At 40.2% G+C, this 19,051-nt stretch overlaps 1 protein-coding gene across 6 annotated transcripts in view; it reads right to left on the reverse strand.

Annotated features, from left to right (window-relative positions):
* Positions 1–19,051, reverse strand: part of LOC105933805 (protein diaphanous homolog 3) — a gene marked incomplete at its 5' end in the record, with an annotated part of 217,759 nt that overhangs the window by 106,337 nt on the left and 92,371 nt on the right. For all 6 annotated transcript variants that reach the window (XM_036136077.1, XM_036136076.1, XM_036136074.1 and 3 more), the window contains 3 exon segments: positions 163–298; positions 11,642–11,806; positions 16,263–16,387. In XM_036136077.1, the coding sequence (XP_035991970.1) occupies positions 163–298; positions 11,642–11,806; positions 16,263–16,387 (426 nt within the window).

Below are 19,051 nucleotides of genomic sequence, written 5' to 3' on the forward strand. Positions count from 1 at the left end.
TCCATTAAAATGAGACATGTTTGTTTGTTTGATAAATGAGAGTCATTGTATTTGAATGATCTCTAACACCATTTGTAACAAGATTGATTTGGCACACAGCTCTCTGTAAAGGCCTTATCTTTGCAGAGGGTTGACAGGCAAAGTAAATTGAACACTCTTTACCTGCATTGACTTCCAGTAGCTTCCTCTTCTTCTGCTGTCTCTCCTGCTTTTCACGCTCAGCCTTCTCCTTTGCAGCCCGTGCTCTCCTCTGCTTCTCCTCCAACTCCCTCCGCCTAGAGTTCTCCTTCAGTGCTTGCTGCAAGGGAGAAGGAAAAAAAGTGATGAAAAGATGGAGAAAGAGAAAACATGACAGACTGCTAAGTTGGGTTAATTACAGTAGTGTAGGCCCTGTCAAAGGCAAAGGCAGCTGTCAAACGGGCACAGACGTCTTTATCAGGCACCATTAAAGTCAGACGACACTTCTAAGGTGACTGTCACTATGGTCTCGCCAGACATGAAATGGCTTCACATCAGAGGCTACAGGCACTTGAGAGCCATAGGACTGCTGTAATAATAATCCCGCATTTGCCTCTGGCTCCTTTTATAGACAAAACATCTGATCCTGTGTTAACCTTGTTGTGCAAAGGAAACCAATATATTTCAACCTTGTTTATTTCTTTAAACTCTTATTTATAGGGTCAACGACATCCTTCCTTGTATAGACTAAAGGGAAAAAAAATAAAAAAAATCTCTGAACTAATTGTTGTTCCTTGGTGTCGAGGTTAATAAGACACGTTCATCATCACCTGGTTGCTCATGTGGGAGCTGTTTCATAGCAATGCTGACAAGTGAGATACAATTTTACAACAGTGTAATTGCAACTGGGCTGCAAATGTAAGTGCTTTATAGAGTTAAAATTGTGTGAGTGTAGATTACACGGTTATACAGGCAGGGTGACTGGTCTGCGGCTAAAATGCTGCGCAGGTTAAACACGTGTTACGGTTTACCCAGTAGGCAACGTTAGCCATTTCTGGCTGTAGCTTTAGACATATAAAGTTTAAATTAATATTGAAACCATTAGTCAGGATAAAGCCAGACAATGAACTAAAGTTTTAATTATTGATTTACACATTTAACTCTTTAATTGTATTTCTTTTTAATAGACATTTATATAAATACTAACAGATTTTTGTACTCATTTAACATGTCGGTTTTATTTACACTATCACAGATATATAAATTATTTGACAAATTATTTGCTGAGCCTTTGCGAGATCCAAATTTGACTGCTATTGAAATATTTATTTATAATTTATTTAGAATATTACAACATTTAGACTGATTATTACCTATGTATGGAGAACATCGATGCTAAAACTGCTTGGATTTCTTGCCGTTTTTCAGATTATTAACCAAATAACTGTACAGTACAATAAAAATATTAAGTTATTTAAACCTTTTTTCTCCAAACACTTTGCATACACTTTACAAATCTGATACACTGTGTTATCATGTTGGCCATTAAAACACCTCCAGATATCCATTTCACGCCTTTCAGAGTATCTTTTGTTTTGTGCTCTTTATGCCTTAATGATCAAATGAAAAGGCCAGAGATGGAATAAGGATTAAGGTTGACTGACTAATATTGCGCACTTGATCGAACACAGGAGGTAGTTATGAACCCATTTGAGATGTATAATGGACATGCTAAGGTAGGAGCACAAAAACTTTTATTCTATTTAAAATACACCACAACGGTGGTCGCTTTCTCCGAAAACGGCACAATCGGAAAATGATGTCCAGTTTTTAACATTTTGAAAAAATCCTTGTCTATGTTGTGGTGTCCACAGGAAAACAGGACCTGCTTGTGTGGGGAATACCTGGCACAAGCACAGCATCACTTGAAATTAAAATTAGACTATATTTAACGTTTCTATTAATGTTTAATATTTTGGTTTTAGAAACCAACATATTAAAAGTCTCAGAAAGTAGTATGGACAATATGATGGAGGGGAAAAAGAAGGGTGGGAACGTGTGCCCTCAAAACGTCTATCCCAGTCTTCAAGCGTTAATACCGTTAATGTTTTTTCCAAATAAGGAAAAACTACAGCAAATGTATTTTTACTAGTCTGGCCTTCTTACCCAGTCAGATGAATATACTGACAGATTTTCTTTGAAGGCTGAATTTTTTTAGTATCCCTAAAAAATATATTTATAGTGTTGTAGAAAGAAGAGTGTGCTTTCAGGTGGTGGTAGCTGAAAGCCTTTGCAGAGTAATTTTACTTTGCATTCACTCAAACTAATGTTGCAAATATCTTAAGATGTTATGCAATCACTTCTAAATCCAATCTGTCCAAGCAGAATAATACAGTACATATTCTCCATACATCAACCAAAGGGGAAACAAGCTCTGTAATCTCTATTGTTAAACTTCTACACTGTCAATAGCTCAATAATGCCCCAGCCAGAGATAGACTGCATATGATTTAATAGAGTGGTAGCCAGACTGCCATTCTGATCAATAGCCTGTCACTGAAAGCGAGGAGGTCTGGGTTTTCATCCAACACTCGACTCCTCCCCCTGAATCGTCCCTCCTGCTGTTTTCACACAGCCCAGCTTGACTGGCAGGTCTAAGAAGGAACAATAATGATGTTAAGACCACATAAAAGGATCTTTGGAAAAACACACAAACCATGCAAACACTTTAACGCGCTGTAGTATAGAGAGATCTCCGGTGTAACGTTAAAGAGGGGCAGCTGTTTATGGAGGCCAGCTGACAACCTCGTATTATGACTGCATCAAAGTGACCATTGAAATGAAATGATAGTCAACTCGAATTTAAAAACAGTTCAGCGCGGTCAGTTTAACGTCAACAAGCCACTTGAAATGATGCAGAGAAATTGCAACCTGAACACTATGTAAATTACTAAGACAAAGTATAAACCGCTCGCATTACCTCTCTTAACCTATGCTTCAAAACGGTGTTTTCTAAAGCTGAGGGTGGCTGTGTATGAGTAATTCAGCAACTGCATAATGCATACTATTAAACATCTACACAATGTAACTTCCTTTATTTGTGAACTGGTAGGGGGATTTTTTTTCCTTCTACAAATCAACCAAAAGCATAGTGCTTCCTGTCTCTGGTAAAGTATTAAGGTAAATTAGAGGTGAAATAGGTTGCTCACCATGGGGATACTATACTAAACTTGGCAGAAAGATGGAGCATACGTAGATAAATTACTCTGTAAAACTTAGTGCAGAACCATTTTTTCACTTTGCGTAACAATCAAAAATCATATATTTGTCATGCTATTACAAACGTGAAGTCTCACTACAGTTTAAAACACACTGCAATGTTCATATAGTTCAAGCCAACAGTTCAAATAAAGTATAATGACATACAAGCTTCTGTTGAACCACAAGTCATGTGGGAATGAGTCTTTATATCAGCAGGCTACATGGACTGTGTTTAACTTCCCTTACAGTAATAATGAGCATGGTTATCAGCATCACAAACATTACTGCTAATTAAATTTATTATCTCATTTTATTTAAAGCAACTTGCAGCCGAGGGACAGTGTTCCACACTAATGCTGTGTTCAGACCAAACGCCTCTTAGGCGTCAAAAAGGCGTCCAACGCCTCAGCTTGGACGCTTGTGCACATAGAAGTCCAACGTGCTGTCTAGAGCCTCAACGTTCTGATGGTCCGTCTGACCGAGTGGCTTGGCTTTATTCACAGAATAACACAATATAATCAGCACTGTGTCTGAATTCACAAATAATTCAGAGGTGTTTTGAGTTTGTTGAGTTTCACCACCTATTGCAGGAGCTGCACACTGGTAAGGGTCGCTTGCGTTGGCCGCTTTAGAGCGCAAGATGCACGTGACACACTGCGAGACTTCTCAAAGTCCACCATAGACTTTGCATGTAAACCCAATGCCCTTGATGCTCAAAAAGCCTTTGGCCTGAACGCAGCATAATAAGTATATCAGCGAAACTTGAGAGTTCAGTGTTCAGTATTTAGTAAGAATAATCTGACTGACTTGACGTATTACCTACGGACACTCTGCAGGCTTTGTCAAGGCTTAGTTTCAGTGTACAGGTACGGTTGTGGCAGCATCATGCTCAGGGGTTGTATATATTCTGAGCTACTGACTATCTGCGGTCAAGACATGGCTATCTGACCCGCTTTGATTAGCTCTGCTGTATCCAAGTCACTACCCGTCTAAGTTGACAGCACCTAAAATGATTTACAAAGAAGAATTGGAGAAACCCATCTGCATGTGCAAACGTGTCGTTCGAACAGCTACACATCTTTAAGGTCATACGGTTTTGTGAATTGAAGATTGAAGATTTCGACTTGAAATGTTGAAGCATCTACAAAAACAAGAAAAGAATTTATGCTCTCAGTACAGTTTGAAGACGGGGTTTGAAAATGCAAACAATGAAGACTCCCGTCTGAAAAGAAAGCAACGCAACTCAAAGGACAGGAGGATGCGGAAAACCAAATTACTGTGATTGAAGCTATTCAGAGCTCTTTTTAACTATTTTTAAATGAAAGCCTCTGTGTGTCACAAATTTATCTCTCAAATGATGGAATGACTATTGGTTGTTCACGGCAACGGATTCTTCACAAGAGAGCTGTGCAATGAGCGAGTATCCAATTTGGTAGAGCAAAGCAGAGGCAGAAAACTAAGAAAAGGGGACGGAGGAGTCATTTAATACTGAATACATTTGCAGGAACAATTAAGACCAGGTCACACCTACACATGCTCGCTCTTTCATAAAATGCTTTAAAGCTTAAGTGCTCCCCCCATTCAAAAGAATTATGACCTTAAAGAGATAAAGAGAGCCTGGTTCAAAGAAATTGGTCAAACATTTTATACACGGTCACTTATTTATTAAGAAAAATGATACATTGTTACAATCTGTATCTTAATCCTTCAACTTGTCTCTATCCTTTAACTAGATAGATGGCACCCAATAATTAGACTGGGTTTTTTTTACTACACCAAAGGTTGCATGTTCATCTTCATTTTGTGAGCTGCTTGGAAGAAAAGCTACTGGAAAATTACTAAATGTAAAAAAAGTTTGAGTTGTTAAACTTAAATCCCTTTGTGAAGCCCTGTCTTTTCCGGTGCGTCCCTTGGAAGCACACATCTTTAATTTCTGTAGTAGATGGTTCTCATGGTGTGGAACTCAAAGACTATTATTTCATATAATGGCCAAGCACATAACTTGCTTAAGGTAACACGGGTCGCTTGGTGATCTAACAATTCAAAGCTCTAAAATCCTCTGCCAAGGATAATTTTAGTCCAACAGTGCAGGGAGAAAAACAATTTTTTCCCCTCCTTAAAGTCTTTAAAGATGATTTTGCAACCCTTATTATGCTAAAGTGGCTTAGCGACTCTTTCAGGTGTCATGTGGATTTTTACAGAGATATAAAATACTTTTATGTCATAAACTTTCATAGCTCTGTAACTTAAATGTAAAATACGCCAAAGGGTTCTCGACAAACTATATTCATATACATGTGCTGGTGGACTTTGGTTGATGTCTGTCCCCGTTCCTACTTCCCTCTTATGCTGTTCTGTATGGTGCTATATTAGGGTTGCAACCTTCAGATGGGATATGTATTCAACATTCAATCACAACGTGCAGATGTGAGCACAATAAATATACGGCAATCAAGTTGCATCAGTCTTTCCCATCTCTGCTCTCAGTGTCAACAAGGTGGAGGTCAGAATAGCTGAGCTGCACACGTCGAGCATCACACAGCAGAGCAGGGGCGTCTCACGTTCAACCAAAATGCAGCCATCTGCCGCAACCTCCCTGCAGAACAAAGTGGAGGCGTTGCTGTCTCGTTTTGTGCTTTAGACTTTAACAACACAGGACGATAGTAGTCTCACAGCAGCGATACTTTCATTAAATTAGATTTGAGATCCCTGATTAACTGCTTTGTCTGTACCACTTAAGTTTCTGGCTCACTTACAGCGGAGTGGAGAGAAGGACCCAAGTTAGAACAGTAAGCCCAATTTTCTACTTATTATTGCTTTAAATAAAAACAGGTCCCCCTCCCACATGAGCCTGGTTATTGACTTGAGCCTGCATCTTCAGTTCAGTTTCATTCTGAACTGGGTGCTGGTAATTTCAGACAAACATGTCCGCATCTTGTCCCTCTATGCTTTTGTCAAATCTGCTTATCTGAATCGTCCGTGTTTTGAACTAGAAGCCACTGTCTACTGGCGCACTTTGTAATTTTCATGAACAAATACAGAAAACCTTAATTACCTTTATCAAAACGAAAAGGGCAAAAATTCATCCATCCTTCCTCTGTCAAACCAATCATTTATAAAATAAATAAATAAATGAATTAGCGCAATGGACAAGATAAACACGACATCTGCTCCGCTTTCACGAAGATGTGAATTTTTAAAATGTTATTTAAAAGAAGGAAAGAAAGAAAAAGAGAACCAGCTAACTAAGCGTATTGCCCTCTGCTTTCCTTCATCACCGCAGGTCCGCTTCACCATCTCCCTCTCCTGGATGTCCACTATTAGATACGCTCAATTGGATTTCTGTCAGATGTGCGGCCTCGCCCCGGGTCTCCTTCCTACGGGTGACTGAACTTGCTGCATGTGTGCACAAGTATGTGTATGTCTTTGCGTGCAAATAAAACAAAGCTTAGCAGCTCCTCCTATAAAAACTGCCAAAATGGAACGACGCACAAACTGCACGTGCAAATGTTAGAGGAATTTAATCCACACACTCAGAGGCTGAGTTTGCTTTAGGGTGAGGGCTTGAGACAGCACCAAGTTCTTAGCATTGGCTTTGGCACAGCGGCGTATATGCAGGCGCAGGTCTGACCGAGGGGTTACGATGCCGAGATTTACTGCATGCCCGTGTTCGTTGACCTGGCCTTGGCATTTCTCAAGACATGTCTGTGTGATGTGACAATTTGAAGGAAATGCTAAGCGTGTAAGCTGCTTGCGCCTTGACCTATCACAGGGAAATAAATAGCTACCTTGGGAGCGTTGATCTTGTAACGCGGGCCTTTATAAAACGTGGCTCGGTCACCTTTCACAAGCAGAGTCATTAACCATTAGGTTTGGTCAGAGCTTAAAAGCTAACGCCGGACACTAAGCCAAGAGATGCCCACTAAATGGCTAAAACCATTACCTAATAATTGGTTTGATTTTCTTAAGTTAATCAAGTGGCAAAATATGTAGTTTGGGAGTACATAAGCCTCATTAATTTATAAATACATCACTAATACATGTGCTGACCTGCATGTGAGTATTTAGGAAAAGTAAACATTAAAGTTTTTTTTTTTTGTTTTGTTTTTTTACAGAGCCAATTAAGACTCAACTGTGAAACCTTTAAGCACAAAAACGGTCTAACGCTTTAGGAATAAAACCAGTTTGTGTAGACACAAATGAGGCATTTGTGCCTATTCACATATGAGGCAAATTGTACCACTTTCATTAGCCAACTCAAAAAAAAAAAAAAAAAAAACAGCAAGTGCAATTTAACACACAGCATCCCTCCCATGTGATGTGCATCATCTACGATTTAACACAAACCTGGTTCTATAAGTCTGCACATCTTTAAATTAATACTTTGATTGAGTACCTTATATTCTAAGTCAGGTTCGACATTCAGTCTTTCTGAGTTCATACCCCACATTAATTACACTGAATCTTTTCAACCTAAATCAAAGTTTTAAAATTTCTACTAGAATTCTTATTGACTTTACATGTTAGTATTGTTTAGCCTCAGTGGTATCAGTGAGGAGAAAGGGACAAAATTTTTTACAACAGCATGGCACGGCAAGCACAAAATTATTTTAAAAGTCAAGACAGAAACTGGTCAGGAAGGCTCCCAAGTGTAACACTGAAGGAGTTGCAGGAATTCCCAACAAGTATTGGTTGCCTCTGCATGTGGCAAAATAAAAATAAAAAATGCCTAGACTAAAGAGTATAGTTGATAGAAAGGAATATTTTAAAACATCTAAGACTGGCTAAAGTGTGGTCTAATCAAACCAAACTTGAACTTTTGCCCATAATTTAATAATCATCCAACATTCCAATGAAACGAGCGCTCCACATTCAACCCACCCCTTGGGGAGCAGTGGGCTGCCACTGTGCAGCGCCTGGGGAGCAATCTGGGGCTAAGGGTCTTGCTCAGGGACCCACAGTAGCAGTCTGTGGAATTCAAACCAGGGAAGTTGCAGCCTTTTCAGGACACAAACACCCTGCTTTAACCACTCTACTCCTCAAATGGTAAAAAAAAAAAAAAAAAAAAAAAAAAAAAAAAAAAAAAAAAAAAAATCCTCGGTTCATCACCAGAGGGGCAGCATCATGATCTGGGGTTACTTCTCTTAAGGTTACATTTCTTCATCTTGCTTGACAAAAACTGGGATTCTGACCCAGATGAGGAAGGATTTTAATTTGCAGCATCACCTTGAGCATAAGCACCAATACAAATCAACAATTGAGTGACTTCATGAGAGGAAAACCAGTTTCGGAACAGCTGATCTAGGGTTCACAAGCAAAATCTGACAGAAAATCTGTATGAACAGGACATTCCTCACAACTTTACAATGATTCTTAATAGAATATATCCCCAAGTCAACATGCTGGATTCTGACCCAAAGCTGCCTAAATGCTGAAATTCACTTAAAAAATGCTTAAATAAAGTATTAGTTTAAGGGTGCATAGAGACATAAAAGGATTTTTTCCTTTTAATGTTTTTACTTCCAACACATGTTTGTTTTTCTGTTGAATTGTACAGGATAAATCACATTATTAAAAACACAGTTAAAAAAATTATTTATTTAAAACCTAACAAACCCTGACAGATCGATCACTTCAAGGATCGATGCTGCATCTTTCAGGTTCAAGATAACCTTTGCTCATTCTTTGCCCCCTTTTTGTGAACACATAGCAGTCATATACTGTTCATCTGCTGTCATCATTTTGTCAGGCCCAGTCCTTCCCGTCCTTCACTCCCCTACTGACCTCATTACTTAAGTCAGCTAAAGGGCTTTAATGAAATCCCAAGAAAAATATTCGAGGATGTTTAGCAAACCTTAAGGACTCTTAATAAAGACCACTTTAAACTACTCCTAGGAGGTCTGCCTCCTTGGATATGTTCAAAGAAATTAGGGCTAGTTTTCAACATTTCACATTTCTGCCCATAACCAACTGTATTTTACAATGTTGTAACTAAAAAAAATTTTACAAATTTTGCAATGAATGCTTCCTTGAGCAAAAGTATATAACATTTATTGCGACAACTCTAAAGGAGGAGTAAGAGGACTTACATTCTGGCCCAAGGGAGTACATGAATTATACAAAATTTGGATAGTAAGACAACTAAAAGGGGGGGAAAAGGAGTCTATCTGTGCTATAAAAAGGGCATGAAATCCATTAGTGTCTTTAGGGTAAATGTTAAGTTTGGGGGAGGGCAAGAACTTTAGTCGCTTAATTAGCTACTAATTTATGTCATGTCCAGTGACCTATGCCACTAATCCCCCTGATTTAACACAGTGGGTCAGCACAAATCCAGAGCTCGAAGCAGCACCAGACTAAGTCTCAAGAGCTGGGGCAATAACATAAACGCCTGAATAAGAGCAGACAAAGCAGGGCCCACATTGCTCTATTGTGCTTTATAAAACAGGAAAGCAATGTAATAAGACTAAAAAAAGAAATACTGTTAGTGTCCTGACAAAAGTACATACAATTTTTATCATTTTGTTGATATACAACAGCAGATTTTTTTTTCTCACCCAGCACAATACTGCAGAGGATGAGCCTTGTTCGACACTTTTTGGTATATTCAGTAAAATACAGAAACAATTGAAGAGAGACGGCATCAACATAAAGTAAGTGAGGCACTGTAAATATTTAATGCAGGGTTCCCACACCTTGGTGAACATCAAATTCAAGGACCTTTCAAGGACTTTCCAGGACATTTACCTACTGTGACCGCTGAATAGGTTATCATATTTTAATACAATGCAAATTCAATAAAAGACTAAACGGCATAGAAGTTGTTGGGTCAGAAGCAATGCAAGAAAGTGGACTTAATTTATAGCCTACATTGATATTGATCATATTCATAGCCTACATTTATATCCACTGTACATGGCTATGCCATACTACATTACATATAAGATGTACATTAGCCTACCGTTTCATGGAATTTTATGGAAAAAAGTGCAGCATTGAGATGTTCAGAATTATATCAACTTGTTTCACTTACTTTCATCTTTGATTAAGCTAGTTTTTGACTTCTGTTTAAAGTGCCACGGTTGCCAGAAAGCTGCTCAGAGATATATTTAAATCATTCTCAGGCTTTTGTTACCTTTGTTAAAGACACAATTTCAGTGCATTTTACTAACCCTCCTCCTTTACACGGGTTTGAGACCGGCAAAATGAACCATAAAGAGACATTATGGCGGAATAACAATTTTTTTCTTTTCAACTTTTTTTAACATTTTCTTTTTTCTCTTGTGGTCCACTAAGAAGCCTACAAATCACAGTAAAACATGAACATGTGGCTGTGCAAATCAAATGCCGTTATTTATTTAACATAAAATAATTTAAATTCAGTTATTTATGATCAACCTGCGCCGTCAATCCCAGCGCATGCGCGCTTCATTTGCAGACTGGACGCTGAGGGTAAACATGCTGTGGCTCTGACTGCAGCGCTGAGAGGGACTCCTGCGGTAGCGGGAGAACGGGGTTGGGACGGGGGAGGCGGTACCTGCCGCTGGAGGACAATAGTATGAACAATACGTGCTTTTACGTAGGAGTCTCCAAAAGTCGCTACATTTGTCGCTAGTCGCTTTTTTTGAAAAAGAGTCGCGGGAGGGGTCTGAAAAGTATAGCGACAAAGTCGCTGAGTTGGCAACACTGCGTGAATGTAACCTATTGGACGCATGTAGGCCTAAACCGTAGCCTACCAACTAACGAAGAAGAGCGAACGTACTTTTGCAAATTAAAAGTCTGCGGAATCAACATAATTTTAAAAGATCGTGTGGTAGTAAAATAATGACACGAGTCGTCATCCGTGTGAACTTTCAACCCCACAAAAAAATTCAAGGTCTTTCAAGTACAAGGTGTTTTTTTGGCTGTTTTCAAGAACTTTCAAGGGCCTTGAATTTATTTTTTTCAGATTCACAAACTTTCAAGGATTTCAAGGACCCGTGGGAACCCTGTTAATGAGTCCAAATTGGTTTAGAGCAGGGGTCACCAACACGGTACCAGCCGGCACCACTCGAGGACCACATGTGGTGCCCACGAGCCTGTTCCACAAAAACCAGTACTCTTCTCGTTTAGTCACACTTGCATTTGTATATGACAATATCAATAAAAATGCATGAAAAATGTATTTATTTTACATAAAATTTAGGAGAACTTTGACTCTTCTAGTTCAGAGGCACTGGTAGCCCTTCGTAAGAGACGACACCAATGAAGTAGCTCTTAGTTTCAAAAAGGTTGGTGTCCCCCGGTGTAGAGTAATGGGCTGTTTTTACCAAAGGATTCAAAAATGAAAATACATAACCAAATCAAAACAACTCCATAAAAATTTTTACATAAGAGGAGTGCAGGCGTGCTCCAGTGTCTCAACGGCAAGGTGTCGCATACTCACGGTGAACATGGAGCGGAAGTTGCTGAGGTCAGTGAACAACTCCTCCACAGACGTCTTCTTGGGATCGACGGCAAAGTACTCCAGCAGGTTCTGATACATGCTCTCCATATTGCTGTGCATGATCACCAGCTTCCCATACTGCTCCTGCGCCACTTTACTGAAGCTGTGAGGGGGCGTGTCAAGGTCAACAAGGCATCCATCACATATTAGGGGATTCGTCAGACGCTTATCGGAGGATTCTGGGAGTGGGCAGCAAAGGCGAGAGAGCTCACTCTTTTTTTTTTTTCCACAGGAAAGCGAGGAAATCAGTCAGATTTAAACTGTAATGTTGCCATTAGTGGCTCTGACACACTGTCAGGTTGCTTTCACAGTGTGTTCACACCCCTGCAGCCCACACCATCAATGTGCAGCTCCTGGCAAAGTGCGTCTTAACATATCTCACACACATAACTGCGAAAATAAGCGGAAGCTAAGAAAATAGGTAACGCGGTCAAATATGCAAAACAGGACAGCGAGATTACCAGCATTGCTGCATTGAGAACTGTGCATCGCTGCTTTTATATGATGCATTCTATATAATGTAAAACTGATGTACTTGCTACTTTCCTGAGGGTATCATTTTCAAAGCTGCCAAATTTGCTGACTCCGTCTATGCAAGACTTTTAAGCACAAACACATTTTTGCCTCTCAAAAAGGATTTCAAAACAGTCAAATGATCCCTTAATAAAGCGAAATCAAATAACCTGCAACGGCTCTGAATCACCTGCAGGATCTGAGCTTCGCAAACTCATCCGGCGGAGGATGAGGGAAAAAAAAAGGATAGTTTCTTGTTGGTTGGCGTATTTGTGTGCGGAAGGAGACAAATATTGTAATAGCTCTGTCAACGTGTGCAGCAGAGGTGTCAGTGTGGGAGCGAAGGCGGCGAAACGCTCCGTGCCAGCCATCAGGGCATGCAGTACTCCGGAGGAAAGTCTGTCACTACGCTCACCTCGAAAATTATTTCAAAATGCATATTCCCGTCTCTACTTTTCACACGCTCGCCGTTGTTTGTTGAAAGTCAAAGCGTCTGCAGCATTGAAAAAACAAAAACAAAAAAACAATCCGTGTCACGGTCAGCTTCATATCTCTAAAGAAAAAAAAAAAGATTATATTTCTGTGAAACATCTTGAATTAGCAATCGGCGACATGGCTAATGGCTAACACCGGCACCTAATGGCAGATAAGAAGCAGCGCTGTGAGGGGGCTGTCATACATGTGTGTGGGGGCAGCATTTCTGGCTCTGATTGTGCGCCTTCATTATAGCTCAATTGATGGACCTATTTGAGATTTGGCCTCAGCTGAATCTGGCTGACGATGAGACTACCTATTCACAGCTGGATAAATGCTGTTCGATAGGCTCTCCGCCCAGACTGACTTGTCAGTAATATGTTTCCGAGCCAGAATGTGAGGGAAGGAAGGCATTAGGAAGGTCAGAGTGGGAGGAAGAAGAGACAGGAGGAAAAAAAGAAAGAAAAAAAAAACGCTAAGGGTTGAGGTTGATAAGTGTTGTGGAGTGTAATATCTGTCCGCTTTTTGTCCCCCATGCCATCTCCTGACTTCTTTCCTGCTCCAGAGAAAGCCATAGCTCACCGCAGCTCAATCTCAAGGCCTTCTTTTCCCTCGAGCTTTTCCACTTACCCCCCACCCACCCCGTTCCATCATTCTTCGGTCTCCATTTCTCCATCCTCCTCCTGCTTTTTTTTTTTTTTTCTTTTCATGATCTGATCTGCCACCTTTACAAGCCCGGGCTCAGATTCAGATGTGCAACACCAGCTCAATAACTCGGTAACTGTGTACTTTAAGAGGGGCTGAGAGTGAAAAGGAAATGTTGACCTGGGTGACATCCCGCAGCTACTCATGTTTGGTCCAACAAAGGTAGATAAGAGCTCATAATTCAGGGTATTTCTTTCAAAACCGCATTGGCTGCTGGTCCATCTGCCGTGTGTAAATCACGAAGTAGTCCTCTTTGCAAGAGGCTCGCTCTCAACATTAAGCCAAAGTTCTGCAAGATGAACGAAAAAAAAAAAAAAAATTTGCTTTGACTGAAAACTGACGGATATTCAGCAACGATCACAATGAGCTTATACCAGATGTACTTTAAAGAGCATCACTTCACAACCGTGAGTCACCAGTGGTTAATGTGAGAGAAAGGTGAGAGCACTGTAATAACTAAAGCTTGTGATCAATACAAGTGACTTGCTAAAGTATTAAAAGGTTTGAGCTGTTGTTCATATTTTCACATTACAACCACATCATTAAATAACTTTTCTTGCTACTTCATGTGACACAGCATAACAAAATGAATAATGATCAAGTAAAAGGAGAATGAGACACGGTTTTGTTTTCTTCTTACAATTAAAAATCTGAAAAGTGTGGTTTAAACTTGACTCAAGTCAATACTTTGTACAACAATTTCTGGTGGGCTCGCTCTGATTAGATTAAAAAAAAAAGAATGTCTCAGCAGCAGACTTTGACTAGGCCATTCCAACAAATGAATTAGATTTAAAGTAAATCATTTTATTGTAGGTCTGACAGAGTGTTTAGTGTTGTCGTTGTTGTTCTGGAAAGTTAACCTAGACCCCACTCTCAAGTGTTTTACAGGCTCTGACAGCTTTTCTTCCAGGATTGGTTTGTATTTGTACCATCATGCCTGTCCTCAGTGAAACAAAAGCATCCCAGCAGTATGATCCTGACTCCACCATACTTCACTACAGCTGTGTAGTATAGGAGACGGAGTGCAGTGTTAGTTGTTCTGTTTATGCTAAACAGTTCAGTTTTGGTCTCATCCAAGCAGAGCGCCTTCTTCCATGTGTTTGTTGTGGAGCCAAGGTGGCTTGTGGGAAACTGCGACAGAAATCCTCATGGCTTTTATTCAAAAATGGCTTTCCATTCATCACTCTTCCATAGAGGCCACCTCCACCCACCTGAGCTGTGGATCTCTGCAGTTACCCCTGCCTTTGCCCTCACTAGGTTTTATTTTGGGATATCAAATTAAAAAGGGCTGAAAAATAAAAGCACACCACAGTATTCAGATTTTTTAAATTATTATTAGAATAATTCCAGAAACCAACACATTGATGTGCTTTCACTTTCCTATGATGTGCAACATTGTGTCGCTTTTTTGCATAGAATCCAAATAAAATACATTAAAACGGGGGTCACGGACATGGTGCCCACGGGCACCAGCCAGCCCCCCCAGGACCACATGTGGTGCCCTCAAGCCTGTTCAAAAAAGCAGCACAATCTTCCAGTGAGCTGCACTAACGTGTTATCTTATTCAGTTGCTCTTCCTTTTTAGTCACACTTGTATTTACATAGATTTAAAAATGACAAAAGCATTAAAAACATGTATATATTACGTAAAGTTAAGGCGAGCAGGTAGCCCTGCATAGCACACAGTACCGATGAAGTAGCTCTCAGTTTCACAAAGGTTGGTTATTCCCAAATTATGATTAAAACATTAAAATGTCTGATAAATATGAATAATTTCTCAAGCCACTATACTGCAGCTTCACATTTGTACGCAAAAGATGCTTCCCGAATATTTCCTGAAGCACACTGGATTTTACAGGTAGGAGCACAGTACAAGCAGGTGCCAGTAAGGGGGTAAATAAGTTATTTTCCTATATAATCTATTACTAATGTTAGTTAGTAAATTATTCCTGTATTTTATACAGGTTGCATTTTTTAACCGAATACACGTTTAACCCCTCGACATACCGTGCGAAGAGAAAAGTGCCCCGGTGACAGATAGTTGCTTCAAGTTTTGTCCGAGTTGCTCTCAAGTGCTCTGCTAACTAACTCAGCACAAGTCATCAGTGCCCCAGCCCCAAGGCTGTTGATCAAAACTACATGAAGGGGGCAGGGAACAGAGTGTATTATTGAACACACCTGGCCCGAGTCGTACCTGTCAGCCTGATCCTGCAGAACTTTCTCAGAAGGCGATGAATAATTCACCCCTGCTGTCAAATGCACACCGGCTGTCAGCGGTGGACTGAGATATCCCGAATGGGCAGCAGAAATATGTTGTCTCTGTTTGGGCATCAGTGCGTTCGCTTTGTATAATTAAATTACAATTCGATGGCATAATAACTCGTCGCTCCTCGGGGATAAACAGTGTCTGCTGTCAGTGCCAGAGTTAAAGACAGCGATGCACCAAATCTCCCTCTCCAACCCTTTGCTTTCCGTTTGAAGTTGCGTTCACTCTTAACCGTTCAGGGGAGAAAAAAAGAAAAGCTGAGAAAGAGGCTGGAATAGTGAGTTGGCTGTGGAATGGGATGTACTCATTACTTGTGCACATCATCATTGATAATGAAATGGAAACCAAGTGTGACCAAGACTGAGCGAGCAGCACATCCTTATCTTCCCATCTCTTTCCTTCCTCCCCCCCCCCCCACAGTGAAAGCTACACAAACTACATTATAAATTCACAGGAGATGATGCTAGAAACTCAGAGTTGATCCAACTTATTGCATCTCAGCAATATTCTTCTGACCTCATTTTCTTATTTTTCCACACATTCAACCCACTGTATGCTGCCTTCGAGCAGTAAAGCATATGCATAAATGTGAAAAAAGGATATAGCCATTTTGGTGAGGAACATGTCGTTAGGGTCATCGGTGGAAGAGAAAGTCTCCAGGTCTCTCTCGAGCTGCAGCAGCTGCCTCTCCATCTGCCTGAGGCTCTTTTCCAGATTCTCTGCAGAAACTAAGAGACACAAGCGCATATTTTTAGCCACAAACACGCACGTCTATGGTGGTGGACCGAAAACACACGTGCCTCAAGGATGAGGAGACACAGGCAGAGACGGGGACAACAGAAAAGACTGCTTCGCGTATTGTAATGAAAAGGCAAATTATGATTGGGTTTCAGGGCCTTTCATGCTCTGAATGCGTTCTTAACAACAGGTGCATGAATTTTACACCAGGAAACTATAGGAGGAGGCTGAGCTCGAAATGCTTGCTAAGTTTGTCATGGTTGACACATTTAGTTGGTGAGTGAATACATTATATCGCTTGAATTACTCTGATTAGGCCCTGCTTGACAAAAAAAAAAAAAAAGAAAAAAGAAAAAAACATAAGCTGCTTAATTTTAAGTAGTTTCAAATTTCCCTTGATCCTAATACAAGCTTTATGAAAAAAGAAAAAAAAAAAAAAAAAACAGAAAAGAGTAGCTTAGCTTCTCTTTTACTCCATGACATAAACCCCTTTTAGTGATGAAAACCCACTGCGCTAGTCACTTAAAAACAGATTTAAAACCCCTGCAGTAGCAGAGAGTTGAACTTTTTTTTTTTTTTATCTTTGACATTTTTGTTTGATGAAGAGTTGATTTGGTCTTTTCTAGAGGGTCACAGCGAGAATCTAAAAGAACATAAATACTAAACATACTTCTGCTTTCAGATGGCAGAGGGAAAAGAGCAAGCAGTACGTTTTACTCGTTACTTCCGATTGTGAAAATCAGGAACAACAGGATTATGGGGGTAAAAAAAAACAACAACATTTAAAGCAGTTCATACATTATACGGCAAAAGTACTTGGCAAATTATTAGCATGGCTTCCTCCCCTGAAATGCAGATGATCCTTCATTTTAACTGCACTTATTTTTCAGTCTAAGCAACGCTTTTTACTGTTCGCCGTACCTTATCTTGTCTTCTCTGACAACAATAGTCAGTCAAACACTAAAAACGCCATTGTGTGTTTAAAACATCTGTTAAAAAATAAAAGTGCTGGCAAGTGTTCAAACCGAACATTTAGTTTTTCCGTGTACGCCCTATTTAATCCTTCCATGAGCAGCCGTTGGAAAGACTTTAGACATATTTCATTTGTGCTGCAGAGAATCGGTCCATTAGAGGTTTAAACCCACAGCACAGTCTTGCTACTGCACCAGTGCGACAACTCTGCAATGCTTTTACGGTCGCTTGTCTGCTATAAAAAGAGATGATTGATTTCTGGAGAAGGCTTTGGTTAAGTAAAGATCATTAATGGGATGTCATAGCATCATTAAACAGACTGGGTCTGGTGACATTAAGACACCAACAGACAGGAAACCTGGCAAAAACAGTTAAATGATTAATAATTTTTATAATGACACTCGAAACGCATCTATATAATCTGAAAAGGCTGCACTGCTTCACTGAACCATTACTGCTGACAACATAGTAGAAACGAAGCTTGGGTCTAGGTGTTACATACATCTGTAGTTTCATGCATCGTAATTATACCCTATATAAAAATAACTAAAAACTTGTTAAAAGACAGGGCTTTGCAAAAGTATTTATACCCCCCCCCCCCATAATGACTCATATTATAAGCCCTACCTTCACCTTAATCAGACAATCAGTTCATTAGCAGGCCTCTGTGCCACTTAATAGCATGCTGAGCAGACAAGTCAGCCATTCCATTCAGATACGTGGCGAGGAGAACATTTAATGTCCGCTTCACAATGATGAGCTGTCTGGTGTTAGCATTTCACATAAAATACCAATAGAATCATGAATTCTGTGGTGGAACCATGTCGTTTAAAGAAAAAACAAGGGATAGCAATACTTTTGCAACACACTGTCTATTTTCACTAGATTCCAGATTGATGGTGCCTTTATTAATCATTAATTAATCAATTAATCATTATTGGTCACCAAAACATGCATTTCAATGAAATTTATCCTCTGTGTTTAACGCTTTCCCAGAGGCGAGAGCCCCGCTCTAAACACCGGGCCGCCACGCCGCTTCTCCGTCGTAATAAACAGCCCAAGTTTTAGTAAACAGACTGCTCCTTTACCTGCTTTTCACCCTGTTCTCTTTTTATCCCCTGCATTACCTGGCAACCAGATTTGACTGAACAAGTTGTGGGCAGAATGAAAAGTGGAAGGGGGGCAGACAGCCAGTCTGTTAATAGAAATGATTAAAGCCCGGCGAGACGACGCTGCGACTGAGAAAAGAGCGAGGGAAGGCCAGGCAGAAAGCAAAACAGACGGGGATCTCCTCTTTTCTCTGCTTCACAAGCTAATCTGCAGGCTTTTGTGATGTGGCTCACTCACATGGAAGGACATGTGAACAATGGCTGACAGACAGGTGACAAAAAACACAGAACCAGATGCTTCAGGAGGGAAATCTACCAGGAGAGCGACTCTGGCAGCTGGAATGAGATGCCAAACACAAACAAATGCCCTTCAAAGCGGACGACATTCATGTTTAATATAAACGCAAGTTTCAAATAGAGAACGAGGAATTGATCTGCAAAGGTTTGGCTTATGACTGACAAACTGAATGCAAAGGGGGGGAAAAAAAAGAAAAGGACAAAGTGGTCTTTCTGTATCTTTCATGCACTTTCTGGCCGAGCTGTTGTTGCTTTCTCATTCTGAGCATTAAGGCG

The sequence above is a fragment of the Fundulus heteroclitus genome, chromosome 4 (assembly GCF_011125445.2).
Source record: "Fundulus heteroclitus isolate FHET01 chromosome 4, MU-UCD_Fhet_4.1, whole genome shotgun sequence".
NCBI classification, from domain to species: domain Eukaryota; kingdom Metazoa; phylum Chordata; class Actinopteri; order Cyprinodontiformes; family Fundulidae; genus Fundulus; species Fundulus heteroclitus.